General features: G+C 43.6%; 3 protein-coding genes across 9 annotated transcripts in view; 1 reads left to right on the top strand and 2 right to left on the bottom strand.

Moving 5' to 3' along the window:
- Positions 1-16,290, bottom strand: part of LOC107271814 (forkhead box protein O) — an 81,906-nt gene extending 65,616 nt beyond the window's left edge. For 2 of the 3 annotated variants that reach the window (XM_015748247.2, XM_015748248.2), the window contains exon 1: positions 14,584-16,289. In XM_015748247.2, coding sequence (XP_015603733.1) covers positions 14,584-15,018 — 435 coding nt within the window. In that variant the 5' untranslated portion in view covers positions 15,019-16,289. Of the gene's footprint in view, positions 1-14,583 lie in introns of all 3 variants that reach the window. The other variant, XM_025089106.1, reaches the window with a different exon arrangement.
- Positions 13,220-20,591, top strand: LOC107271817 (dnaJ homolog subfamily C member 8). 5 transcript variants are annotated; one of them, XM_025089112.1, is made up of 7 exons: positions 17,560-17,859; positions 17,993-18,149; positions 18,506-18,664; positions 18,744-18,810; positions 18,887-18,981; positions 19,082-19,233; positions 19,289-20,591. In XM_025089112.1, exons 2-7 carry the CDS (start codon positions 18,033-18,035, stop codon positions 19,524-19,526), a joined length of 828 nt encoding a protein of 275 aa, XP_024944880.1. In that variant the 5' UTR covers positions 17,560-17,859; positions 17,993-18,032; the 3' UTR covers positions 19,527-20,591. The 5 variants fall into 5 exon arrangements, with proteins under 5 accessions (XP_024944882.1, XP_024944880.1, XP_015603737.1 ...); XM_025089114.1 differs by lacking the exons at positions 17,560-17,859; positions 17,993-18,149 and adding an exon at positions 13,220-13,312; XM_015748251.2 differs by lacking the exon at positions 17,560-17,859 and having other exon boundaries at positions 17,940-18,149.
- Positions 20,592-20,654: 63 nt separating this feature from the next.
- LOC107271816 (O-glucosyltransferase rumi homolog) lies at positions 20,655-23,504 on the bottom strand. The gene is made up of 6 exons (XM_015748250.2): positions 22,849-23,504; positions 22,442-22,613; positions 22,173-22,377; positions 21,816-22,094; positions 21,475-21,707; positions 20,655-21,403 (listed from the first exon to the last, which is right to left on the bottom strand). The coding sequence occupies exons 1-6, from the start codon at positions 22,973-22,975 to the stop codon at positions 21,208-21,210; spliced, it is 1,212 nt and encodes a 403-aa protein (XP_015603736.1). The 5' UTR covers positions 22,976-23,504; the 3' UTR covers positions 20,655-21,207.
- Between the last annotated feature and the right edge of the window lie 3,503 nt (positions 23,505-27,007).

Raw genomic sequence — 27,007 nt, 5'->3', positions numbered from 1 at the left:
TTAGGGGAGGGGGGGAGGGGGGGAGAGACGACGCATCATCGGCTCCCAGTTTAATTGGATTCTGCCAATTTAATATTATTGGATCACGTTCGATCGTTCTCGAAAGTCAATCGTGACGTGATCGATTAATAAATTATGTATAGGCACATTCGGCGATACGGTGTGAATGGCACTTAACGCTCGTCCATGGAGCCCAGTAGCATTGGCTACGCAGAGTAGCTTCCGGGCTTCCTCGTTTCTTTGCATCGACTTATTCCAGGGATCCAGGAGCTGATGTCGTTAATGGGTAACGGCGAGGATAACCACTGTGGGACCAAGTGGAAAAGCACTGGCGAGACAAAAGTCGATTTTGAAATTCCCGCCTCCGGCTTCTATCGCCTTCACTTCGATTATCTCGAAGGAAACGGCGACCTTCCCAAAATACTTGATTCTATTAGGAAAGCTATATGATTACGAAATTCATTTTTGTCGCCCGACAGCGACTTAACGTTCTTGTGGGAAAATCGATAATCGATCGGATCGATTTCCCTTCGCACAGGAAAATCTTGGAAACTGTCTTAGGTTCTTACTGGTACATCGTGCCGTGTGCAATCGACCTTGCGCAATATTAAATTACCGATAGCAGCGAGATGTATTATCTGATTGATATACATTTCGCGATTTCAAATCGTGAGTCGTTTGTAGGACAAAAAAAAATGAATTTTGAGTTAAAAAATAGTAATTCTTTGTATTTAACAATATTTATCTTTCGGTCCAACTTTCGGTGTATTTCACTTTTCAAAAACTATTTTGATCTCTTTCTTACTCATCCACTCCCACTCTCAGCGTCTTCCACCTTCTCCGAGATTTCTCGGTCTTTGGCTTTCCCTCCCCAACCCCACTCTCCTCCTAACAGAGGCTTCACAGCTACGAAAGACCCGAGTGCGTGTGCGTGCATCGAGAAGATGTGGCAACTGTGCACTCATTGATAACCCCTCCGAAGTTTCAAGCGATAAAGAGCCAGCGATAAATCTAGCAGCTCACTTCAGGGCGCACTGGACACAAAGCCAACCTCAATTCCCAGAGCACGTCGGGTAACATGGGTCCTTCGGTATTCAGCGTAAGGTAGATAAAAAGGAACAAGATACTCGAAGAAATTATCTTATCTCGAAGGTGAATCTGCCAAAATATTCGGAGCGACTAGTTTACAAGGAACGATTAGCCGCAGTTAGATAAGTACTTTGCGTATGTAAAATGAGATGAAACGATACGTGACCCTTGAACCTGCTCGGACGATAACGACGGAAATGATAATCCTGAGAAGAATATCGATGGAGTATCTCATGGATCGGGCAGCCTAAGCTCGAGATCCACGGCGTCGCGGGTCTCGCAATCAGCTGAAGAGCTGCAGGAGGACTTCGAAAGGACTCTGAATGGCCGTGAAGCGTGGGCCAGTACGGGTAACGTCACGTAGGTGACCGCGTAGGTTCGCTGGGTTTCCGGCCTTGGCTCCGGCCCTTTACTTCGCAATTTACATCCCGACGTAACCAAAAGGCCCGAAGGTCGCAGCTACTACAGCGGCGCCACTATTTTTAGTACTGACGAAAAGAAGCCCCACTCTCATGAAAACTCGACGATCGCGAGAGAATGTCGCTCTGCCGGAATGTCAGGCCGCCAACTGCCAGTAGATGCAGACTCAATCTGCTTCGGCTACTGGATTTATTTTAATTAATCATTTGGTTTCGTTTCTCGTGTACGATACTCGGGCTGGTACATGGCGATGGCAATTTTTTTTTTTTTTTTTTTTCAAAATCTTCAAATCAAATTGAACTTATTCGCTGGTTATTGAATCCTGCGGATGGACCGTGGACTGTGAAATATACTGAGACGACATGTGCATGTTTTTAATAGCTTAATTTTATTTTAAAAAATATTTGATTTTATTGTATTTTATTTATGACTGTGCAACATCCTCAGGGGTTTTATGAATATAGAGGAATTGTTTGGACGGTATTTTTATCGTGTCGTATTTAACGGTCATGAGACTGGTTTAATTAATTCACTGATTAGTGCCCGTCGCTTCGCGAGATGCTGATCGTACAGTACCGAATCACTTACCACCTTCGAGTCCTAATACTTTGTTTGTCTCGTGACAATGTTCAGATTGAACTTTGAGGAATTCGTGAAAATCCTCGGAGAAGTCCAAATAAAATGCATAACGATCGCTCCATGTTATTTGTCAAACATCGCGCCCGTTTTGGTCTTCGATTACGACATGGTAATAAAGGCGATAAAAGACGAGCAAGAAGTTATTCTTAATCGTAATCAAACTTCGTTAAATTTATCAAGGTCCCTCTATGATAATCAAGCAAGAATAGGCCTACGCATAGTCGGATCTTGTTTGCCTCTTACAAAATGACAATCGGAATAACAATTTGACGTCAACGAAAAAAAAAAAAAAAATCGCAATAATGGCACTCGCTAGAACGAGAGTATAATTAGTAAAATATAATTATACAATACGCAACAATGATGCAAAAAAATATATAATATAAAAAATAATTTGAAGTATTCTCAACAAATGCCCATAATCGAAAGCCGTCCATTATACGAAACCATTAAGGAAAAATACCAGAATATCCACCTAGCCTAACCCGAGCAAGCCGTGTCCCCTCCCCCTAATAAGATCCACATATTAAAAGATAAAACGTAGCAGCGAGAAGTCACGAGAGAATTTCCCGCAACAAGTGAAGCCTCTTAATTACAGGCCCGACGTTAATAGAACGAAGAGCCTGACTCGCGCAGGCCACGTCAAACAGAGCGCACTGATAACGCGCTGATAACAGGACGCGCGATAACTCCCGATACGCCTCGAGTTTCAATGCGATCATCCCGCAAGTGTATCACATCTGTGTATACGCCATGTATGTGCCTCTACAGGGACCTCTGAAAAGTAACGACAATCGGTCTGAACAGTTGGATTGCCGAGTGATAAGTTATCGCGATCCCGATAACCGCGATAACATATTGGCCAATGTCAAAGCAGTGAGGTAAGGTCATAGACTCGCGATATTCCAAGTCGCCCCTCAACTTATTACATATATATATATATATATATATATATAGGACATATCGATGAAAACTCGGTTGACTAATTGGTCGCCAGGTCGTTCAGTCTGTCTGTCAGTCGATGAGGCCAACAGGCAACGGCAATTAATGTTATCGGCAGACGCGATTGCGCGAGGACGTTTTAACAGGATTCGCGGAAATTTTGTTGCAACGGGGAATTTGATTGATCGACAGATGGATTGTTAAGCGCGATTATAAACGTCGCTCTGATAACTCATTGCCGTATTGCGCAGTGGGGTAGGTCACTTATGGACACACGGATAAATCCTGCGCCCCACCGGATACAAGTGACGTTCCTGTGCGACTCGTGAATGACCAATGGCCAATCGACCGGAAGTACATACCTTGCTTTATCTTTTTTTTTTCGTTTTTCTTTTTTTTTTCTCGTCCGACTCAAACGCCCATACCGGATTATCCATTTTCATGGAAAATATTGAATCTTCGTATGAAGGTGTCAAAGTCAAATAAATTTGTTCGTATGACTTTTTTTTTGCAATTTTCCCAAATAGACAATTTTAACAGAACGTGGCAAAAATATTAACGCGCCACTCTTTTGTCACGCGTGATAATCGTAGTGGGACGCAATCGTTATTGTTACCTTATTAATCGAATGGACAATTGGTATCAGGGTCCCAAAGTCCAGGTTGAATTTTTCGATGGTAAAGTTCGATTTCCAGCGCGTCGGTGTGGCGCGTATTAACGCTGCGTCACTTTTCCTTTGCATAACGCGCGGGTTTTGTTTATTTTCATGATAGCGCCAGTGTCCCCGAGGACGCCACGCGACGCGTCAATCGGCAGGGTCCGTGTAAAATTCTAACCACCCACCGAATGACAATCTCTGCCGCCGAGTCCGCGCGCGTCCCGACGCCTATCGCGGTAGATGGGACTGATTGCTGTGTGTATAAGGTACAACGATTCGATTGATAAAATGACTTCGTTAAAATTTATTAATCGATAAGCTACCTGCATTGGGTATCGTCGATAAAATTTTTAAAAGAAAAATACATAAAAATTCTAACACCGACAACGCGTTGTCCCTGGGACCCGTCGACGGCACAAGTCCAAATTTCAAGACAAGCAAGAAAATCAAATTTCTCTCGTGGTTCTGGAATACATTTTCCATGGCAATTTTAAAGACGGCGCAGCCGGGGTACCACGAGTCATTTCGGCAAATACCGCGTGCGCGTCACACGTGTCGCAAAGAAAACAGAGTCATTGCAGTGACATATGAAACGATATCCTGCACGAGACTGACACAATAAGGCCTGCGCCAGAATATCCCTAAGGATACGAAAACATGTAAGCTCCTATAGCGTTATTACCAACAAAAGGAAAAAAAAAAAATCCCAAAAATAGTACGAGTTATATAAACGAAGTTAAAAAGCTCTCTCCCACTCTATATACACGACAGGTTGAAAATTACACATACATCCGATGCAAATAGAAATGTCCAATACAAGAATGAATCCCGTTTTGAGTTATCTCTATACGTATAAAAAAAAAAAAGAAAATAAATAAAATTGAATAGTTGTAGATTCGTAAATACCGAGAAAATCTATTCCCATGCAACAATAGCCAACTCCCGTGCTACATATAGCATCAACGAAGAATACCCCCTAGCCAGTGGAAATAATCCTGAAGGCGGATATACAAGTAGATACGACCCGAGGAGCTCCGCCACCCACTGGCAACGAATGTACAAAGTAAAAGCGGTACCGGTCAGCGTCGCGACGCTCAAGCGGGCTGAATGTCCGAAATATTCGACCCCTAAGATACTCGCGTCTCTCTGTGCAGATATAATATATATAGATATAGACAGGGGCTACAATGCTACATACACCTATCCGTATACGTGGCTCTGTAGTTATTTTTAGAACGCGTTCGACCTCTCTCGGATTCGCTCTCCTCTTACTTTCCTGATACATATATATATAAGTTCATGTGTACAAAACACATCGGGCCGCAGATGCTGTATTGGACTCTGTGGTATGCATGAAACGAGTGCCACTCGCATTTACCGGTGGGATGATGTGCCTGTGATACGGCACTGGTATGCGAGGCCTTTACTGACCTTGAACCATTTCGAAGATGACGTTTTGACCCTGCTCTCTCCCCACTTCAGACTCCACTCGAATATCCTGATTGCCGTTCACTTAATTATTCACCCTCTAGTAGTTGTGTACACGAAAAACGAAAAAAAAAAAAAAAAAAAAAAAAAAAAAAAAAAAAAAAAAAAAAAAAAAAAAAAAAAAAAAAAAAAAAAAGAAAAAAGAAAATTGTGTGGGCGATAAATATACACTTTTTGTTGTTCTAATTATACATAAAAAGAGTATCGGACAAAAGTATCTAGATAACATAGAAATACTGAGATTTCGTCTAGATTATTATTTTTTGTCAGATAGGTATATGACGTAGGTCCATCTTATTACCTTTTTATACAAGGTAACGGTAATGGGTATAGAGGCAGCTGACGTCCCTGTTACCAGGTAGTAATCTTGGTTCAAGCGGTCAAGGGTCAGGGATTGTTGAAGAGGGAACCGATATAGCACAAGAATTTCAAGATACATTTCGACACGAGTCACGCCACTGAGTGCTGGAGGAAGCCGAAATCTTCATTTCAATTTTGTTGGTGACAGAAATTTCGATTTCTTTCCCCCGGGTACATGAAGGGTCTTTTTGTTTTTAACTAATGCATCTTATTACTACGTGATCGAGATGAAGTAAAAAAGAAATTCGGTCTCAGCAAGCAGTTGCGTGTGTTAAAGACTCAAAGTGCTTGTGTCATCGCTCGTAATAATAATAATTATAGCCGTCATTAACTGTGCCATATGCAAAAACGTAATATCCGCTGATCGCGCGACGCGTACGGCAAAAGTATAATTGGTTGCGTGACGCGACTAAGGCGACGCCTCGCGGATACCTCGAGGTACCAAAAATCGTCTGCTTTTCGCTTTTCCTTAAACGAGGGAAAGCGAGAAAATTCGTTGAAACAAACCGTAACGTAGGACGCTTCAGGACTTACGAGTCGTTCGCGTCGGAAGAAAAATTTAAATAAATTTCAACAGTTTACCCAAAAACTGTCGATACGTAGGAAACAAGTTTTTTTTTTCTTCATTGACCTATTCAATGTTCAACAGCTTCGATCGGATTACCCATAGAGCCTACTGTAAAATTGTCTCGAAATAATTATGACAGACCGGATTGTATAATTATATAGCAAGTGCATCGTATAACCTTTCCGATGTCTTCGGAATGACATTATAATTGCCTTAACTGATACGACAAAACGATAACGTCTCGAAAGTGAAGCGCGCCAAAGGTATTCGTGGAATATAATACAGTAGGGACTATAATTCCAAGTAATGACGGTCCTTAGCGCGTCGAACGATAACCGGGACTTCTCGACCCTCGGGAGAGCAACTGTGCGAGTAAGTGAATGAGTGGAGGAGGGTGTAGGACGTACGAAGTAAGTAGGTAGGTAGGTAGGTAGGTAGGTAGGTGATTAGGTGGTTAGGTGGTTAGGTAGGTAGACGCGTGCTAACGTAATTAGAATTAGGAATAGAAACATCGGCAATAGTATCGCCGAAGGGAACGATAATAATACGTAGTCGTAAAGTTCCAAGAAACCTGATTCGGAGCTGTAAAAATTCGCAGTCCCGGGTGTATAAGAAAGAGATACCACCAGGAAGCAGAATTGTCGAAGAAGCAGGAATGGCGAGTCGCGTAACGATTACATAATCGTTCGCAAAGTCTGATACTCCAACAGCTTCATTGATTATAATTATCATCGATTAGAAATCCATAAGACACTAGAAGAATAACGCGAGGACGCCCAGTGTAGATCAATGTAGCGGACGGAACCAGATACGTAACCTAAAATAAAAAGCTCATATGAATTCAGGTGAATCAAACGAGAGAATGGTTAAACCGCAGAAACGCTACGAAAAAATTGTACTGAATGTCAATTTAAGAAAAAAAAAAGAAAAAAAAAAGTTAAAGAAATGAAAAAAAAAAATAAATAATGAGACAGGCAAGAGATCACGAGGTCGCAATCTCAAAGAGCAATTCCCATACTCCAACCGCAGATCTAAGATCCGATCGTGAATCGGTCGGCATAACCAAAGCCTCGGCTAGGTCCAGGACTGCGTAACGATTACGCAAGAGACGCGGCCACAGCGCCACCGCACGTTCCCATGAGTCGATCTAACTTTAGAGCACCGATACCGGCATGCGACACTTGTTGGACAACAAACGCAGGCATGTATGCGAAGTGAGCCGAGGATAGCCGAGAGTGGCCGAAGGGCGTCCGGAGTAGGCGCGGTGGGGATAGCCAACTCGAGTATCGGTAGAAACCACATACACGTATATAAATACGCCAAGTGGCGTCGTAGTAAAGAGTGAAAAGGAGCGCAAAATCTGCGCGTAAGAGAGTGAGAGAGAGGGAGGGAGAATATCATAGAAACCGACATCCGAACCCCCTCGGCAAGAGCTACGCGGACTTTATTCTCATGCCTAGCCGCTCGACTAGCTGACTAGCTGACTAGCTGGCCTGCCTTCCGACACACCCACACGAGATAGAAGATGCGTCAAGGGCATCGCTCGCCTCCATTACCGTGGCAGATAGACTTCTCGAGAAGCTTCTGCGAGGTGCTAGAAAAGCAGCGTGTAAGATAAAACGATAAAAGCAGCAGTAGTCAAGCCCATTGGCGCTACTGATAAAATTGAGCCGACGATTGGGACGATTCGACATTGGCAGGAACAGCTGGTGCTGGTGTGACGATCCTCCAGGGCGCTGCCACTTGGCTCGACCTGGGTCACCTACGTTCCCGTGCGAACGGGACAGGCTACGTGGTGGCGGGGTAGGTAACTGACTCGGATGGCGAACATAGCGACTGGTCGGGCCCCTCTTGTCGAGCACGACGATTGGTCCAGCCTTTGCTGGCTACTACGCACCAGACAATGTACAGTCCTCCTACAAAGTCTTATCCACACACGAGCACACGTGATCCTGGCCTATCCTTATCTGTTCGGTTGGTCCACCTTCGCCTTGGCTCAGTTCACTCTGTCGCTGCCTACGAATTTTTCGATTCGAGATGAATCGCTGGTGGATCATACCTGACCCTAAAAAATGATCCGTTCGGTCCAAACGGAATCTCTCACGTCAGTGAGATTTGTGTCGTTCTTCCCGCCTTCCTTTGAACCGAATCATTTGTTTACACTATGGTCACTGACTCGATGACGCGCGCTCGCCTCGGCCGTGTTATGCGTGAACGGAACGATTGCGAGGATAATGATTATTTCTCGGAAGCAACCGGAGAAGCCGTTGCTCGCTGATCGCATGCGAATACATTACATCCCGAGGAATCGTCATTCACCAGATACTTCCTGCCGTAGGAATTCAAGATGACGCTGCACGTGGTATATTCGACCTATAGATATTGCCTGCATTCTCTTCTTTCTCTCTTTCTCTCGCTCCCTGTCTCTCCCTGCTTCTCTCGGGCCTCTAAGATATTAGCATACGTTGTCATACAATGTGTTCATCGAGTGATTAGTATTTTTTTTTTTTTTTCTTGGACGCTGCTTCTGGAATAAATGACTTTTAGCAGGATTTCGAGGAAACTTCCAGTCAGCGCAGCCAATCGGATTGTCACAGGACGAGAAGCGCCTCGGCGGTATCCATTATTTTCCAGCCTCTTCCGTCTCTGGCCAGATAACGCGATTTGCCATGGAAAGCAGATTCAGCCACGAAACCGATGAAACTTTCATGAAAATACATAAAGGATCTGCGTCCGCTCGGTATATCGTATTAACACCCATACACGGCGGCACGATCAGTGAAATCTGTTATCGTTTCGAAAAAGAAAAAAAAATGGAATCCTCGAGGGCACGAGGTTCGGGCAATCCCCGGGAAAGTATAAATGCGAAACCTCGTTCGACTTAGCAGGTGGCAGGCCTGCCAAAGCGACTAGTGAATTCGAGCGAGGACGTCGAAAGTGCGTGCCAATCGCAAAAACAAAAAACTCCCGAATCCAAATCTCCATCCGAGCAGGACACTCGGGCCGCCAGCGTTACGAAATTCCGCTGCAACCCGAGTCCGTGGTTGCCCAATAAATTGATGATCGTTGTTTGTTTATTTCCAAGTGATACGCCGAATGGCAGCGACGCGAACCGCTCGACAAGCCGCGTGCACATGGCGACGATAAGGGAATCCGTCGACGCCTCCGCGTCGACAGTCGTCGACACGAGAGCATCAGCGTCAATCTCCAGAGTGCAACGGGTCCAGCTCACGACCAGAGGAGGGGATCAAAAAAATGTCAATAAAAAATATACACTGGACGATCAAACCCACGCGCGCGCTACGCGGACAGTGAAATTAGCTGGACAATCAATTAATCCACAGATAGGCGATTAAACTCAATCGTGACGTCTCCTTTGGACACGTGACTTCAATCAAGCGATCCGCGACCGACTTCCGGTTGCCCCAGGACTTTCCACAGCATCTCGCATTTCGCTGGTAGTGGAACAGCGAATAATAAAGTCCCGGGACAGAAACGAGACCGAAGGCGAGCACGTGGCGTCATGGACTTCCGGTTTCGTCCAGCAGCCAGACTTATCCCTGCCTGATCGCCCCAGTGCTTACGAGCCTGACTTTTTACGAGGACGATTATCCCAGTAGCCGAGCAAGAACGTCGATCGGCAACGGAGACGAAATGCGAATGAGGCTATCGGGAAGAACGAATATACGAATATACAGAGAGAGAGAGAGAGAGAGAGAGAGAGAGAGAGAAAGGGGGAAGTGTAAAAAAGGAGAGTCGAGAGAGAGAAAGGAGAGCTCGACGTTTACTATACGGTAAGAACCCTCGAGCGACCTGTTGCTCTCGCTACGTTGCCGCTTTGCCACTTGCTTACCCGCTCACGGAGCGACGCACACGACTCTGGGCCACGTACCAGCACGTGCGCAACTTATCAGTGCGTGTCCCTTACCTACGAGTCTGCGAGAGGCGTCGCGACGCACGACCTCCCTGCACGTGCACAAAGGGATCCAACGTATTGGTGGGCCCCGCCGTAGCAGCTTGTCGCGCGGGTTCAAGAGCCCTGAAGAGTAAGAGTTCACAACAGGAGACTGACCTACTACTACCTACTACTACCTACTACTACCTACTACCTACGAGAACGAGCCTTGCGGTCATTGCTAAATTGGTTGTTAGCACAGCAAACGATACTGCCCGGTGGTGCACCCAGTCACATTCTACCTGACCTACCTACGAAGTATCGTTATTGCCGTATCTTACTGAATTTCCAACGGAAGAGCCGCCAACGGAAATCCAGATCTTCGGAGATCCGATTCGGATTCCAAATAGACAGACCTATTTAATAACCCGGCGGGCACGTTCTACTTTTTCTCCCATTCGACGCTCCGAACGTACTTATACATATGTATACGAGAGTAGAAGCAAGCGCCACATCCACACGCTGGTCCTTGGGCCATCCACGGTTCGACAATTGCGTCAAGATTTGACAATCGAGTCTCGCTGCGTGTCGCGATGTGTGCGAGAGAGCCATAGGCGCTGCGCGCGTTTCACAAGGACGCCACGAATGGACAACGACGCTACGGAGCGACGCGCTGCGTAACGACGATCGCAAGGGAACATGCTGGTAGTCGTGTTTTAACGTTTGCGCGCTGGCCGAGGGAGCGAGAGAGAGAGAGAGAGAGAGAGAGAGAGAGAGAGAGAGAGAGAGAGAGAGAGAGAGAGAGTCTCGAGAAGAGAGGAGTCGCTGCACGGGGAGTGGTGGTAAGCGTAAGGGGAAGGGAGAGAGAAAGAGTGAGTGAGAGAGAGAGAGAGAGAGAGAGAGAGAGAGAGAGAGATCAGTCTAAAAAGCTTGGGACACGGAGCTGGTGTGACAGAGTGGCGGTCGAGAAGGACGTATCGGAGAAGAGGGGCAGGAATAAATGGCACGCGAGGTCATTGCCTCGAATCGGGGATCGGATCGGATTGGATCACCGTGTATACTCGCGTCTGTATACGTAAACCGGCAAAGTGGTGGAGAGACACCTCCAGGGCCCGCGATACGCGCGAACGCATGGTAAGCCGGTGGCCAAATATGATTATGGAATACCGATAGGAGGATTGATATTCCAACGTCGAGCGTCAGGAGTTCGCATGGGAGATTCTTTGATCGTCCGTGTGATACAGGCATTAGGATCGGTTCGTAGGAACGACGGAAATGCGCTGCTTTAATTATTACTTTCGATATGTTTTTCTTCTTTCCCAAATATAATACCTGTACACGACCCTCGTAACCTGTCAGTGTGCGCGCGAGTCCCACGTGACGTGATTGCGCAATGCAAGAGCCAAGGAGCTCCGGGGCACCTTTGAGGAATATTTACTGTTCGCACGGCGGGGTGCGTGTCGCGGATTAATTCCACGCGGCAGCCAATGCAATGAGCCAGTATCCCTGCGCGCGCCTCGTGGACGCGTGTGGCGCGATCGCGCGCCTTCGTAACGAGCTGCAATGCTGCTCACCTAGTAGAGTCAAGGGTAACGTTACGTGAAGGCAGCGGTTACGTACCTGCCCGCACACCCATTACGTCACCCTCGCACATACCTTCCCGACCTACTGTAATAGTACCTGCTGTCCGTACTGACGTGCGATCCCTCTCCGAGGAAGTTTGAGCAGCGTCGCGGTGGCCGCGCTCTGTGCACGATCCGTCCTACAGGTTCCTCTTTTTCCCGCCAGGATCGCAGATACGCACCTGGGGCCACGAGCAAGTGCAGCCAGAGGCGCTGCTAACGTCGGGCGGCGTTACCGTTCCTGCTTGGAAAGTTACTCGAGGTGAGAAATTGAAGAGGAGAAAGGTGGTCCTCTTCGTTAAAATGCGGTAGACCCCGAAGCGTGCGCGGGGATCCCTGTCGCAATTTGCCAGGAGGAAATCGCGGCCTTGCTCCAGGCAAGGTGGATACGCCGACCGACCGTCCCGAACCCGTGAACAGGATTGAACATGCCGGGCGTGCAGTCCCGCTGGAATTCGAATTCTCCGAAGCCGGCTATTGCGCCATAGGCTGCGCGCGCACCCTCCGACGGCTGTGCCGACGGGAATCCGCGTACATGCGATATATCCTGTACAGCGGCGAAGTACGTTGACGCATAATGTGTACTCGGGGAGGGGGGGGCGATTGCCGCGCTAAGATGTCGCGCATCTTCAAGAAATTAGCAAAGTATATGTGCGTCTACGTGTTGCACGTTACATGCATATTCCAAGAGAAGAAGCAGAGACGAGAATGGAAATTAAGAAGACGAGGACGAGGCACGGAGAGGCCCCCCCCCCCTCCCCTCCCTCCCTGCGGGTAGTAGGTGGAGCGAGATGACCCCAGGACGATATCGGCAACGTGGGAGCAGCGCCCGGGTAGACCCGGCAACCACGCGGAGTGCCGGCCGTGCAAAAATAACGCGGAAAGCCCGCTTAAATTCACGCCGCCACGCCGAGCAGACTCTCGCTCTGATAAATCCTCTTCTACGAGGTTCGGCTCGGTTATCTGCTTTCCTGCGTTCTACGCGGCGTCGGCGGCGGCGGCGGCGCCGTGTCCTCCCGCGCATTCGCCAGTCGCTCGAGTTCGCACGCTTTTTTATTTCACTCTTAGCCTCGGAAGATTTGGCCGTTAAGGCGATCGAGTCACAAGTCGCGAGTACATTGCTTAAAATCTTGTGCGCTATTAATTTAACATCTGGCTTAAAACGCTAACTGCGTATCCCGTGCGTAAACACGGATTGCGCGCTATGCTGATTCCTCAGGATTCCTCGAAGCATCGCCAAGTGCGTGTCAATGCGTGTCAATGCGTGTGGTACAGGATATGGACCAATTGTAGATCCGGCAAATCTTGTTCCCTCCTATCCCTTGGGAATCGGGATCGTCGTCGAGGCGACGAGGGCGAAACCGTAGGAGGAATCTTGACACACTTTCGCCAACGTGTATCTAACGTGTTACGAGAGAGACAGAGAGGGAGGGAGAATTGCGAGAGCACGATACAGGATTTTGGTAAGCCGGCTTTACTCAGCTCGTTCTCTCCTTCTCTCTCTCTCTCTCCCTCCCTTTCCTGCTCTCCGATACTCTCCCTTCGTACGAGTGATGAAAAGTTCCCTCGTCTTGAGTATCCTGTGTGCTCGCGAGGTCGAGAGTAGTAAGAGCCGCCTGAACGAGTCACGGGTATGTAAAGTATTCATATATACCATATATTGAGTGAGAGAGAGAGAGAGAGAGAGTCCCTAAGGAATATAAGAATCGACCCCCCGCGACGGGATAATACGAAGATCCAACCGTTAGTATTAAGCCCGCTTGAAACCTCCGTCTATAGAAGCACCGATGCACCACGTGTAAGTAGCGTTTCCACGCGTGCTGCCTGTCTCTGTCTATTACTGCTGGTCTAGAATCTGCGAGCCGCCGAATTTCCGCGAGCGTCACGTTGCCAGCCTGTCGAGCAATTTGCACGCGCGCAACGGACGCACTTTCGAGCGTTATCCAGTCGCGTGAGGTTAGACCGGCCCCTCGCTGAAGGCAGCATGCAAATCTACCTCAAGTATTGCTCAAACTAATCTCATAGCTGCTGCTGCTGCTGCTGCTGCTGCTGCTGCTAGTGCCCGAGTAACGTGAGTCTCTTAGCTGGTGATATTCAAAGGCGTAGCCAGATATGTAATATGCAGTGGATAAACTCAGGTATGTAGCTAGACTAAGCAAGAGCGCGTTACGGCGTGCCGAAACCACGTGACGCCCCGTGATTCTCCGCGCAATAGTTCGGCGACGTTCACGGCTTTCAGCCGATTTACGTCGAGTTTCTAACCTCTCGCGACCTTGGTGGAAAAGTCGAGGCAATCGAGTGCCTGGGAATATTACCCTCTCTTTCGAAGCTTCACGTCAAATGTAGCTACACGTTACGTTAGCAGTTATTGTCGATTAAATTGCGTGTTTAGAATAGTTGCTCTATCTGTTTTCTTATGGATATGTGCACATACGACGGAACGTATGTGGAATAATATCACGCATGGAAAATCTAGCTGGACGGACTGTGCGTGATGATATTTCGGTGAAGCTCGGACAAAAGTTGCATCGATTTCGATCGTCCAGGTTGAGTCTTCAGGCCCATGAGGAGGACGCTGGTACGAATGCCGAACTTTATCGCGATCATCACTTTTGGCGTACGCGTCTCTTCTGGATCTTTGAAGAGAAAAAGTTTGAGATCAAAGCTAAAGAGGATTATTGTAGGACGAGAGTCGATACACCCCACGTACTTCGGAGAAGCCTCGTACATTTTATTCAGCGTATGGATTCGTTAGTAAAAATTGAGGTCCAAGTGTTTTTCTAATTACCGGAAACCTTAAGGGTACCTAGGTAAGGTAACCAACTCTGTTGCAGGGTAGATGAAGTGGGTATTGGAATGAAGTACGATGTTTGACATTGAGGGGACAGATTATTTGACTGACCTTCCATCCAGCACTGCTGTTACTGTCGCCTTTGTCCTTGAAGTAGGGTACGTTGTGAACCATCCAGTCGTAGATCTGCGACAGGGTGAGTCGTTTCTCGGGAGCACTGGTGATGGCCTGAGTGATCAGGTCCGCATAGCTAAGATTGCCCCAGGCGTTTCTTCGTGAGGAATTCTTCTTCACTGGAAGAAGTCCGCCGCCCTGGCTCAGTGGCCCTTGCTGAGGTGGTGTACCACCCTCGACGCCTTCTTTCCCACCAGGACCGCCACCGACGACGTTACCCTCGACGTAGCCTTCCGGTCTAGGTAGAGGCCATGTGTTTGATCTCGCTCTGGTCTGTGGCTCGAAACCGTTCTCCAGGTCGAAGGGTACTCCTCCACCGGTACCGGTACCAGATCCCGACCCGGAACCTGAACTCGGTACCGAGTCCATCATGCTCACTCCGTCCGTGTACTCCACTTTGACTGACGATCCTCGACCACCAAGGGTCGAAGTTTCTCTATAGGCTGAATTCTTGACCCGAGATCCCCGGGGATAGGTAATCACTCTATGTTCACCACCTTGTGCACAGAGTTCAAGGGCGGCCAGGTAGAGTAAGAAATGAAAGATTTATCAAGTTCCCAAGGGCGCATGAATAAAAGTTGTGCACCACGTTAAAACGAGCCTCCTGTATTCGTATGGCCAATGTGCCGTGCCAAAGAAAGAGGATGTAACTTCTGAAGAAGACTGTAGTGCGTCAATTTCGGTGCGTCAACGGCTACGGTCCACGCCGTTAGAAATAGTGTCGCTGTAGGAATAGCGATGAATCACAAGGGAGAAATTGAAAATATCCCAGGTCGTACCACGTGGGTCGCTCGGTGTGTTTACAATCGTCGAGAGTCGCGGTCACGTGGCCATGTTTTGGTAGAAAAGTTTATCCGTTGCGCACTTTGGTCACCGCGTACGTTTAGATCTTCCGCTTGATCGTGACGTAGATACAGCTCGATTATCTTGAGAAAGGTGGGGAATCTAATTTCACGTATTTCATCACCAATCGCTTAATCTCTCAACACAGCCACAATTCGCGAGTACACGATGACGTAATACGTGTATTCTCTTCTTCATTCACTATATCTTAAAAAACAGGCTTTTCAATTTTCCCGCGAAATATCTATTCCTCGACAAACAGCTGCTCCATTTAATCCGACAATGTCCCGGAATCCGTGTACCAGTCCTTCCACTAGAGACTTGCCACTAAAAACTCTCACTGTCCTTTCTTCACTTGGTATTTCTTTCCTTTACCCTTTCTCGCCCTTTCTATACTCACACCTTCTCTCTCTTTCTTTCTCCCTCTGTCAATAGCTCTCAATCTCTACTACTATACTCGTTATCTCCCTCTATCGCCCTGTGTCCCCTCCTCTCACCTCCAAAATGTTCTCACAATTATTCGCTAAATTACGCTGCCAATAGAAATCACCTTCATCGATCAACGATTGCCAATAAATCACAGGAGACCATCTCCAAGTGACTCGTGCGTCGTTCTGTACTTCTTCAGAGCACTGCTAAATAACGAATGACGAGCAATGACGAAAAAGACGACGACCTCGAATGATGACAACAAGAATAAAGCAGCGACGCAGAGGAACGTGCCGGCTAGGCAGCGCGGCGCATACTGCCTTGAAGCTCAGCAAAGGGATCACAGCCGAGCCAAGGAGCGAAGAGGCGAATTTCTGGCGCCTACCTCTGAGTGACCGAGCAGTAGGGTGGGTGGCAGTCCGATCGCTCTGGTAGGGGCACAGATATCCCACAGAGTGGGAGTAATGCTCCAGAGTGAGCTGTGGCTGTTAGCAGGGGGTATAACATCATAGCTGGTGGGGAGGTCGAGAGGCCAGAAGTGGGGGAGTGACGGTACTCCTGGTGGGGGAAACCACTGCTGCTCTCACAATCAGCCTGTAACAAAGGCGAAGGGTTAGGAGGGAATGAGGTAAATTCCACGAGGGTGGGGGCAACACGCTTTGCCTAGAGGGAAATCGCATGCTGTTAATCCCGCTGTTTCTCTCTCTCTCCCTCTCTCTGATTTCCTCTCCTATCGCCTGTCCACTGATCTGTCTCACTCGCTATCTATGTCTACGTCACTCTCTTCTACATACTTCACCATCGGAACGCGCAATTCGCGGTTTCTCCTTTCGTTTATCACGAAGCGCCACTATATCCAACCTTTCTTATGCGTTTATTCCCTTAACTCTGGTGATCGTTGAATTTTAGTCTTTACTACTATAAGCAGCCTGACTAGAAAACTCTTTGCTCGGATTATCCTCGCTGTAATTTTGGGAGATTTTATCGTGTGAATTTTGCACATGTCCTGGAGAATTAGCGAACGGAAAGAAGTAGCCTAGGTGGTATTGGGTACCCTCAACCATTAGATCTTGAAAACTGGTGGGTAGGATTAACCATGGACTATCTATTACAGCACCCTTGTTTTAAGGCATCGTCGGGTTACTACAAGGAATGGCCTCAGATAGAGAAATTCTTAGTGATCCCTATATTTTTCTTTTCGCAAGATACCAGTATCAAGTCTGAGCCTTGCACCAGAATTTCAAGTATTCTATCAAGAATCACTACTTACTATAGCGACACAAAAAAATGTTTGTACCAATCCTTCGTGCGTACGTTAACGGGCTATATAGTATACTTGTGTATGCATCTCTATATCTCTCTTTCTTTCTCTAACCTCGTGACATAAAAATCATCGATAAAACCTGGGAAGATATCGCGCATGCTATTAGTTGCAACGTCAGCCATATCAAAATAAAAGAAAACGTTATATATATTTATAAGCCATAGCAGTGACTATAGCCTAAAGAAAGAGATACATGTATGCGAGCACAACAAAATAAACGACTCGTCGCGGAAGTAACGCGTCGTTTCCAAAGGAATAAGGAGTTTGATGGAATGTCGTAATCTACAGTTTCTACTACGACCTGGTCCGAAGATCTTATCTCTATATACGTAAATGGCGGCATTACTGGTAGCCTCCACTGAGTCGACTGAATAAAGCCGATCGTTTCCAAACGCATTTTGTCTGCGAGCGCCGCTTCTTCGTTGAAAGTCGATCCCTATCAGCTACCAAACCAAAATGTGCATACGTAACTACCATCGATCTAAATACGGACACAAAAAGAAAACGCCACGATACACTCTCGAGACCCTTACCACGCGAAGTCAATCTGGACATAGTGATCCATTGTGACCATTTGTGACATTGTGACTGGCTCGCCAGTTTCACGTGCTTTTCAGGTAACTCACGAGGAAACAGAAGTTTCCCTGCAATTTTAAAGGGCTACACTAGTGACGCCTGCCAATCTACGTTGATTTAAGAATGAATTTTTTTTCACGGTCGGTAACAGTAGTCATCTTGTGGATATTGTAGTTCTTGGATATAGTTGACGCACTTGCGGCCATTTGTGTTGATGGAGGCACAGTCGGTGGAGCGTGTGATAAGAAACAAGATGGCTGCCTCCAACTCGAGTTTATCCAGTGAAATTCCAGCGAAAAGAGAGGATGAATTTAACGAGTTTTATACAGAAGTAGGTTACTTTATACTTTGTTTGGAATGGCGGTGTTGGTTGGTGCTTTGTGTAATTTGGAACGTGGCACCTTCCTCTCATTATGTAATCGTGAAAACAACAATGTCCCTCTTCAGGTTTGATAAACGTCAGCGATATTTATCCTGAAATGTGAATGAGGACGGTTAATGCAAGGGAAGTTTGAGTTTCGGGTGGTGTACCTTTTACTATGATCTTTATAATGAGTATATGCATGAACGCATATATGATTCTTTATTGCTTAGGGATGGGATTCTTTACAGACTTAACCTGTAAATTTTCGCATTATATATCTTATAATTAACACGTTTGCCGCAATAGATTTATTGTTTGTTCAGGTTAAGGAAATCGAGAAGAGGGACTCTGTCTTGACTCCGAAGCAACAAATTGATAGACTCTTACGTCCTGGTTCCTCGTACTTCAATTTGAATCCTTTTGAAGTTTTGCAAATTGATCCGACCACCTCCATCGATGAAGTCAAGAAGAAATATCGTCGAGTAGGTTTATTAATAATAATCTTGAAGTATTCTTGACGAATCACTTGCGTGACTTTTTTACCAATATTATTTTATGTAGATGTCAATTTTGGTACATCCAGACAAAAACCAAGATGATGCTGAAAGAGCCCAACAAGCATTTGAGAGTAAGAATATAATTGACTTATATATGTCCTGTAGTCATTTATATTTTATTTTTTTTTTTTGTATATTTAATTTTAGTTGTGAACAAAGCATGGAAAACCTTGGAGAATGAAGAAACTAGAGCAAAGTGTATGGATGTTATCGAAGAGGCAAAGGCACGAACAGATCACATGGTAATTTGAAAATAAGTAAAATGATATTATTAAAATGGTTTCATATAAAACCACTCTAGTAAAAATTTGATCTCTGTAACATGATTAATTTGAAATACAGATTACGGAGAAGAAAAAGAAATTAAAGAAAGAAGGTAAAAACGCAAACGATGGAACGGGCGCGCATGTGCTAGATGAAGAAACTGAGGAAGGATACAGACATGCAGTGTGGGTCATGACGATGAAACTCTTTGCTGACATGGAGCGCAGAAGGTAAATAGCATTATTACACACCAAAGCAATTGAAATATATAAATCCATTCTGTAGACGGGAATTAGCTACTAGAGATGCAGAACAGCGTAAACGAAAAAGAGAAGAAGAATTATCAGCAGAAGCACAAGCTGCGCTAGAACGGGAATGGCAGCGGAACTTTGAGGAGTCTAGACAATCCAGAGTCGACAGCTGGAAAGCTTTCCAGTCCGGCTCCGGAGGAGCAACCAAGCAAAAGAAAACGAAAAAGCTAAAAGCCTTCAGGCCACCAAAGACGAAGGCTGAATCTCGATAAAATTGTCCAATTTCATATTTTTTATCGTGTTCCTGGCACTTAACACTGGTTTCCTTACAAAAATTCAATTAAAATGGTTAGGAGCTAATGTATCCTAGATCGTTAAGCCACGCGGTCAACTAAATTACCATGTCCATGCCACGGTAAACCTAATAATGTGGATACAACGGTTAATTAACATTGTGAATCGGTTTATCATCATCCGGAGGCGTCAATCCTACGGTGTGAGACAAAAAAGACTAAAGAATGGTTAAGTGCGCAGCTGACAAATAGCAGTCGTTCAATACGATATAACAGAGAAAACTACGTGAATGAGTGAGTGAAAGGAGTGAATATGAAATTAGATGTAGAGTAAAAAAAAAGGGAGAGAATAACTTGTCAAATTTAACAAACAAAAATTGAAACATGGGAAGTATATGTTTTCAGTGCAATTGAAATGCGTCTGTGCAAAGGTCAAAAAAACGCCATTCGAATGCACAATAAAATTCTTCTACGTGGCCCGTATAAGTTGAAGCAGTAAAAAAAAAAGTATCCATTTTTAAAAATGTTTATTTACCAAAATAACAAGCAGAGACAACGTTCGTATACAGTTACGTACATATAGATGACATAACGAATGTCTGATGGATATTGGTTTTTAATTATTTGATTCATTAATGAATATCCATGACCAGTTTATTCGTGATAACTGTGCTCGTCTTTATAATCTATTACAATATTCCCAAGGAACGAAAATAATAAATGGGGAATAGAAACTGTCCATGTAAATATCTTATAACGGGCCATGCCATTATTTTTCCATATTTCATTTTGTTTGATTGCGTCTTTCTCTCCCTCTCTCTCTCTCTCTCTCTCTCTCTCTCTCTTTCTTTCATACGTGCCTGCGAGTTCCAGTGCACGAGGACGAACCTTTCATAATAAATGTACTATTTTTACTGTAGATATGAACAGATTATAATTCCAAGATAATCGTATTGTCTGTATAACGGATGTTATACCTATAGTGTACGTAATGGACGTTTTATCTTTCTGTGGTCGGCATTAAATTAGTCCTTTTTTACATAATCTTTTTTACACAATGATACGAGGGATCATCAGGAATGTAATTGTAAAACGCATGTCACGTCCTTTCGGTTCTATTATATATTTAAAACTTATTTAGGTGTATATACTCGGAGAAAAAACACATGAACGTCCCTGAAGAAGTACAATTCATCGTATAAGTCAGTACGTATGTCATACAGTGGGAACAAATGATTTCTATAGATTTTCTTTTTCTCTAAAATATTTGGATTATTTATCATTTGCATATACTGATGTACGTTCTTCTGTATACAGTTTTGTTGGTGTATTGGAGCGCATCCCAGACTAACGTGTCGGCAGAGCAAGCTACTTATAAAGTGAAATAACGTAAGATCAATTTATTTTCATAAGATATAATATAAGTGGAATTAAGTATCGTTAATAATACTGAAATAAGCAATATGGATGATGCGCTTGTCCTGAAAGTCAATTTTCCAAAAGCTGCATCTAGCGCATTAGTGTTCTGATCGATATTGGATATAAAGATTAACCTCACACTAACGTTGCTTTGAAAGTATTTGAGAAAATGATATCTTTTTTTTTGGAATGCATTTACAATTTATTTATCTTTCTGAATTTAGCGGCGGCGGGCATTTAATTATTTCTTTTTAATTTCTACGAGATTCTTGTCAAGTGTTGGTCTGTAAGACAAAAGTTTTGCATAACTCGAGAGCAGTTTTTTCCAATAACATGTTATATCAGATAGTTGAAGTTTGCCCCAGATAAAATCTCTTCCATGATTTGCAATTTTCTTTGCCAAGCCATCATTTTCCTTAGCAAATAGAATCAAGTCCCTAGAAATACATGTGTATTGTTTATGAATTTTTATAAATAATTTCTGCAAATTACAAATATCGTGTCCTACTTGAGTTCGCGTTGATTAGCGTCCTTAGGAACAGGAATGTAATGAATCCATGGCTTCATTGCTTTGTAGTAAAATTCTGTCCATTCGTTTCCCACGTGGAAAACCAAAGACCGACACAAAAATAAATGTTTATGTCTAAATGATGCTGCCACACCACGATAATTGAATAGATATTTGTATTTACAATGCTCCTCCAAGGAGAGTTCTTTTGCTGGCGGGGCATCTAGAGTATCCTGAAACGATGTAATTAATTTTGATATAATTTTGTATATTTGCGTTTCCAAAAAGAAAAATTATTCTCAGGAATCCAAATACTACCAAATTCATTATCAAAACCGTACTTTGTCAGACTTCCAAGCTTGGTTTTTTGTGTATTGAGCATCAACCAGGGACGGTTCATTGCGACTTAATAAAATCAAATTATCTCGTTCCGAACTGGTTCGAGATCCTCTGAAAAATGCTAAGGATTCCTTTTCTTCCCACGGATACTTTTCACTGGCTTCATTTATGGTAACTCTGTGTTGATCCCATCTTCCAAGACCCCGTGGATATAGTGATATTGCAGGTCCACCTTCCCAAAATGACCAAGCAGGGTACAATATATCAAAATATTCTGGAGTCTGAAAAGATAAGTGTGAATGAAACGCAACAGAAGACAATTTAATCACATTGAAAATTTAATAACACAACTAAATTACCTTGCTGAAAGAAAATACAGGTAACATATTTCCATAGTATTTACTTGATTGCGGATAATCCCTCGTATTTATGATTAATTCCATATCAGGCAGTTTATCAATAACTTTCAAAATAAAATGCTCAATTCCAGCACATCTTGATGGAAACATACAATCCGTTTCTCGATATAAGCGACCTTTTATTATTTGATATAATGTTGCACCACTGCAACAAGAATTTGAGTGATCTTGAAAATATTGAATAAGAGAGTTGAAATGAGGTAATTTACCTTACTTTCGCTGCATTTATCAATTCGTGACTAATGCCTTTTTCTTGAAAAGGTTTCAAATCTCGCGCTATCACGTTTGAAAAACATCCACAGTTGGTACGATTGCATTCGACGAATTCCTGTTCGGCATTTGTAACCGCTGCCAAGTACTTATTATATTTTTCGTTTATCTCTGCATACATACAACATTCACAATATTAAATATAATGCGAGGACAAACTTACAATTTTTTTTATTATTTCGTGGAATGAAAATACATAATCGTATTGCAACGGGAAACGTAAAAAATCTTTATTCATGCAGGTAAAAATATTTTATTTTGCAAATTTCTTAATCAAATTAATATTTCCTAATCAAGAATAGTATATCTCATTTTTTGAGGTTATAATCGTTCTATACACATAAACCTTTCTTGTATTTCTGATGAGTATCGTTTTCACTGCAAGATTCCTTAGAATCGATTGTACATTCTTGCTCGTTACACTTGGCTATTACAAGCAATGCAAAAAATGTTAAAAATTCAAATGAACGCATGGCGTTTCCATGTGTCAAACTCTGCAAAATATGAAACAAATACTCCTCTCGTAAATATTATCGCTCGTTTAGTACCATCTGTGAGTTGGCATAGCTACTACTTTGTTAATTTTGATAAACTTATGCTCTTAGGAGTATACGTCCAACCGATGGCAATTTAAGTAGAAATCTCCATTACCAACACATAGCAAGTGAAACTAACTTCAATTATGGTTTGAAATCAAACTGAAATTCGACTCGTCTTTATTTTACTACAAGTATTTCTCATTATCACTGAACACAAACATTTTCTGTTGCTAATACAATAGTTGTGAAACGTTTCTCTGAAATTTAACTGTACGTTATTGTTATGAAGGTGTACACAAGTATTATATAGATTATTGTTCGCTTCGAAGGTATTTATGCTTTCGTGGATGGTTTTTTCCCTTCTGGGCTCTTCAGGACAATCGTATGTGCAGTTTAATATGGGAAATTGTAGCCGTGCACTGAAATCTTTTAATTGTCCAAGACGGCCAAAATTCAACTTGCAGGAGCGATAGTAATAAGCCTTTTGCTTTAGATCCATGCCAAAGCTGTATTTACGCAGTCTGACGCCATGAGAAATAAATTATGGAAGGACAATTAGACGAACATGGAATACATAGAACAGATCAGCTTCCTTTTGCAGAACAATCGAGCCACTTTGTGGGAACGGAAACTTGTGAGAAAACCGATAAAGAGCAGTCTACGCCATGATAATTTCTACACGTTGGAAGAGAAACTTTTATTATTTTGAATTTCCTTCCGATTCGCATCGACATTATTTCAGTCTTTTATAGCATTTATTTTCTCATCAAGCTAACTCGCTGTATTACGCTACTCTGTTTTAGATCTATGCGTACTACGTTACTTTACTATCGTCGTCATTATACCGTTAGCTACTATACTCATTAATTCAAGTATTCCCACGAATCATAAAATCTTTGTTGTATGTTTCAAGACAGTTTGTATATTTTAACCTGCCTCAATCTTTACGGCTACGAATAACTCTTGGAATCAAGATTTTCTATGCTGAAAATTTCTTTAATGCTTAAAGGAAAAAGTATATTTATTAATTGGTCGGGTTGGCGTGTCGATTTGCTTATGAGCTATAATACAAATTAACGATTTAAAAATAAAATTCCCCATTACAGGGAATACGGCTGTACTAGCGTAATTCGAACGGGAGCAGAGAATATTTCCTAATGGCGTGCGATTTTCAAGCGCGATGTTAAAGTAGGGAAATAATGATATGGAGAAACTGTGAGAGAGTCGAAAAGCCGTGATGCGTAGAACGGGACAAAGCGTAATATAATTGTGCGTAGCTGCGAGCTGCGTGAGCAGCTGAGAAATTGCGTAAGTGGGACGATCTTCTCAGGGCATTGTTTCTTCTCTATTTTTTTCCTTTCCTCCTTTTCGGGTCTTCGCTCCTTCTTTCTGTATTTCCCGGGAAACTCAGTTAATTAACTCAAGATAATGTAATTGTCGGGATCCAAAATCGACAATGGACAAATTGCGTGCGAAATTTTATATGTCGCAATTTATACTGGAAAGCGGACAATTAACTGCGCGGCCAAGATAACGTGACGAATCGCAATTATATTTTCTGCAAAGTTTTCGGTGTACGCGAAAAAGACATTTTTCTATCATACTGTTTTTATCGTTAAGAATCTTTGGGTATTTTAGATAAAGAAATTTGAAGAAGAGTCGGAAACAAAATCAAATGCGGTGTGAATAGACGGAACCGGAAGAGGAGCAATTTAGAGAGGAGGGCTTTAGAATTGTATAATATAATATTCACGGAAGTTAATTGTAATTAAATTAAGAGCTGTATTTATTTCTTTCCTTTTTTTTCTCTTCTTCGTTCATTCAGCCGAACGCTGAATGGGGTTTTGTAAATGCCCCTCCGGATACGGATGGGCTTCCTCCCTCGGTGGTTCCCTGCTTGGAAAGTCTGGCTCCATTTCCACTTCCTATCCTACCTTATCTGTGGCTTCATAAAATGTATGCTTTTTCCAATATCCATTAACAGTCATATCCAGAAACGAAGAAATTCCAATTCCAAAATCCAGTGCTAAATTGTAGGCACAAATTAAAAACTCGACATAATCTCGTGATTGCCGTAGTGTCATCGGTAAAATGGCGTTCTTGAAAAACGTAAGATTTATTTGCAAAAATCTTTTAATCCAAGTCCATACAATACAATGCCGCTATGCTTTATGTCGTTCCATGTTCACTTTAAGTCTCTTTTATGGCAGATTTTCCCAGCGATTTCCGTACTCCACGCTCCGGCGTCATTTCTGTCTGTGACTTTACGCGACAACAAAAAGAAATATTTATGTTCGACGAGCCGAGAATAAACGTAGGGAACTACGGAGGTTCATGGGTGAGGCTGGTAGATGGCGGGTCGAACGCCCACACCGACTGACAACCTACGAGAGCACAAATTCTACATTTATGTATTTTTATATTTCTACTTATATCCACGTACGTCTCGATTGCAGCACTCTTCGCGCTTTATTCTTACTGCATTGTTTCAAGGTGCTGTAACTTTTGATCAACACTTTACCTTACCACTTTTAAATACTAGGTATTTATCGTTACGCCACACTGTCCTCAATACTCGAGGTTTTTTTTCTCTTTTCTACTTCAGAATCAGTTTCGCTTCCTCTCTTCACACCTAAATTTGTTGATCGCTTAAATGGTTAATGCCAGAAGGCTACTCATAATGTTTATATAAATATTCACACTCTGAATTCAACTTCCGTTTTTCCAGAAGCGTATGGCGTGTGATGTTGTACGATGGCATATTATGGTACGTACATAAATACATGCTGGTGTGTGGGACAGGTAAGCGTAAAAATTGGCTTGAATTGACGGAACGACTTCCGGTCTGACAAAGCCGAGTCAAGCAATATGACGGCTGCTTACTCTTCACTATAGACGTCATTTTCTCCATGTGTGCATGGAAACCATGTGAATACATTACCATATCTTTAAACACTTTATATATCACGCACTTACATACTCTCAACGGCGCCACGCACGCGTTCCTCGTACTGTAGAGACATAAACATTTTATTGACACATGAAAACCACTCATTCTTCTCTGTACATGATGAAAAAATACGTACACGTAAGTCCATTCATCATATTTCCTATATACGCGAGATTATTTTAACACATATGACACATAGAGGCATGGATCAATTTCCCAAAAGTCTTTTCTGCCAAGTCTGAATAACATGTACGTACGTCGGTTAGTAGCTTAAAAAATTCATATTGTTTTTCAGACGTAAATTCATTTCTGTGAATACCATATGCATTTTAGTAGATATGTGCACGAGATATACAGATACTGTATTGAATCTCAAGCGGGCTGACATATAACGAGTGTGTGTACGTAGAGTGTGGTGTACATGCTGGCCACACGGCCTTTATATTTAGAAATGAACCGTCAAAGAAAACGGGGATAGAGATCAGGCCACATCCGGAACCTACCCTATGGGAATCGACACGCGACTGAACCCCCGAACTTTGAAAAATCTCAAGAAGGAAAAAAAGAAGAGGAATTCGGCGATGATTGGAAGTAAAAGCAGTTACGAGAAAATGGAGAGACAGCCCTTAGCGTGGAAGGTGTGGAGTTTCAAACGGTGAAATGTGGAAGTTGAAAAAAGTAAACGACAAAAGCGTACTGATATTTTTATTATTATTTCTCTTCTCTATATATAATATATTCTGTTTATCATATCGTTTGTTACAGAAGCGCAATGGTCGTGTGGATCACCGAACAGATGGTATCGGTAATAGTACGAGGAAAGGAAAGGAGGAACGCACGAGAGAAAGGAACAAAGACAGATCTTGTACTTCCGACGCTACCTCCTAGCCCATCGACCTAGTTCGGTTATCTTTGTTCAAAATCAGACAATGTCCTCATTTTCCCATAGCCATACTCATTCTTCTTCTCCGTAACGCCAGCTGAAATTCTTCACTCGTACAGTCCCCTTCACTCTT

Source organism: Cephus cinctus, unplaced genomic scaffold, assembly GCF_000341935.2.
Source record: "Cephus cinctus unplaced genomic scaffold, Ccin1 Ccin1_scaffold1043, whole genome shotgun sequence".
Taxonomy (NCBI): domain Eukaryota; kingdom Metazoa; phylum Arthropoda; class Insecta; order Hymenoptera; family Cephidae; genus Cephus; species Cephus cinctus.
The sequence above is the reverse complement of the archived record's forward strand: the minus strand, read 5'-3'. Positions and strand labels throughout refer to the sequence as shown.

Coding starts and splice junctions, on each gene's coding strand:
- LOC107271817 (XM_025089112.1), top strand. CDS start 18,033: ATGGAGGCACAGTCGGTGGAGCGTGTGATAAGAAACAAGATGGCTGCC. Junction 18,665..18,743: donor TCAAGAAGAAATATCGTCGA/GTAGGTTTATTA, acceptor TATTTTATGTAG/ATGTCAATTTTGGTACATCC. Junction 19,234..19,288: donor GCTGACATGGAGCGCAGAAG/GTAAATAGCATT, acceptor TCCATTCTGTAG/ACGGGAATTAGCTACTAGAG.
- LOC107271816 (XM_015748250.2), bottom strand. CDS start 22,975: ATGCGTTCATTTGAATTTTTAACATTTTTTGCATTGCTTGTAATAGCC. Junction 22,614..22,848: donor TCATCAGAAATACAAGAAAG/GTTTATGTGTAT, acceptor GTATGTATGCAG/AGATAAACGAAAAATATAAT. Junction 21,708..21,815: donor AAGCTTGGAAGTCTGACAAA/GTACGGTTTTGA, acceptor ACATCGTTTCAG/GATACTCTAGATGCCCCGCC.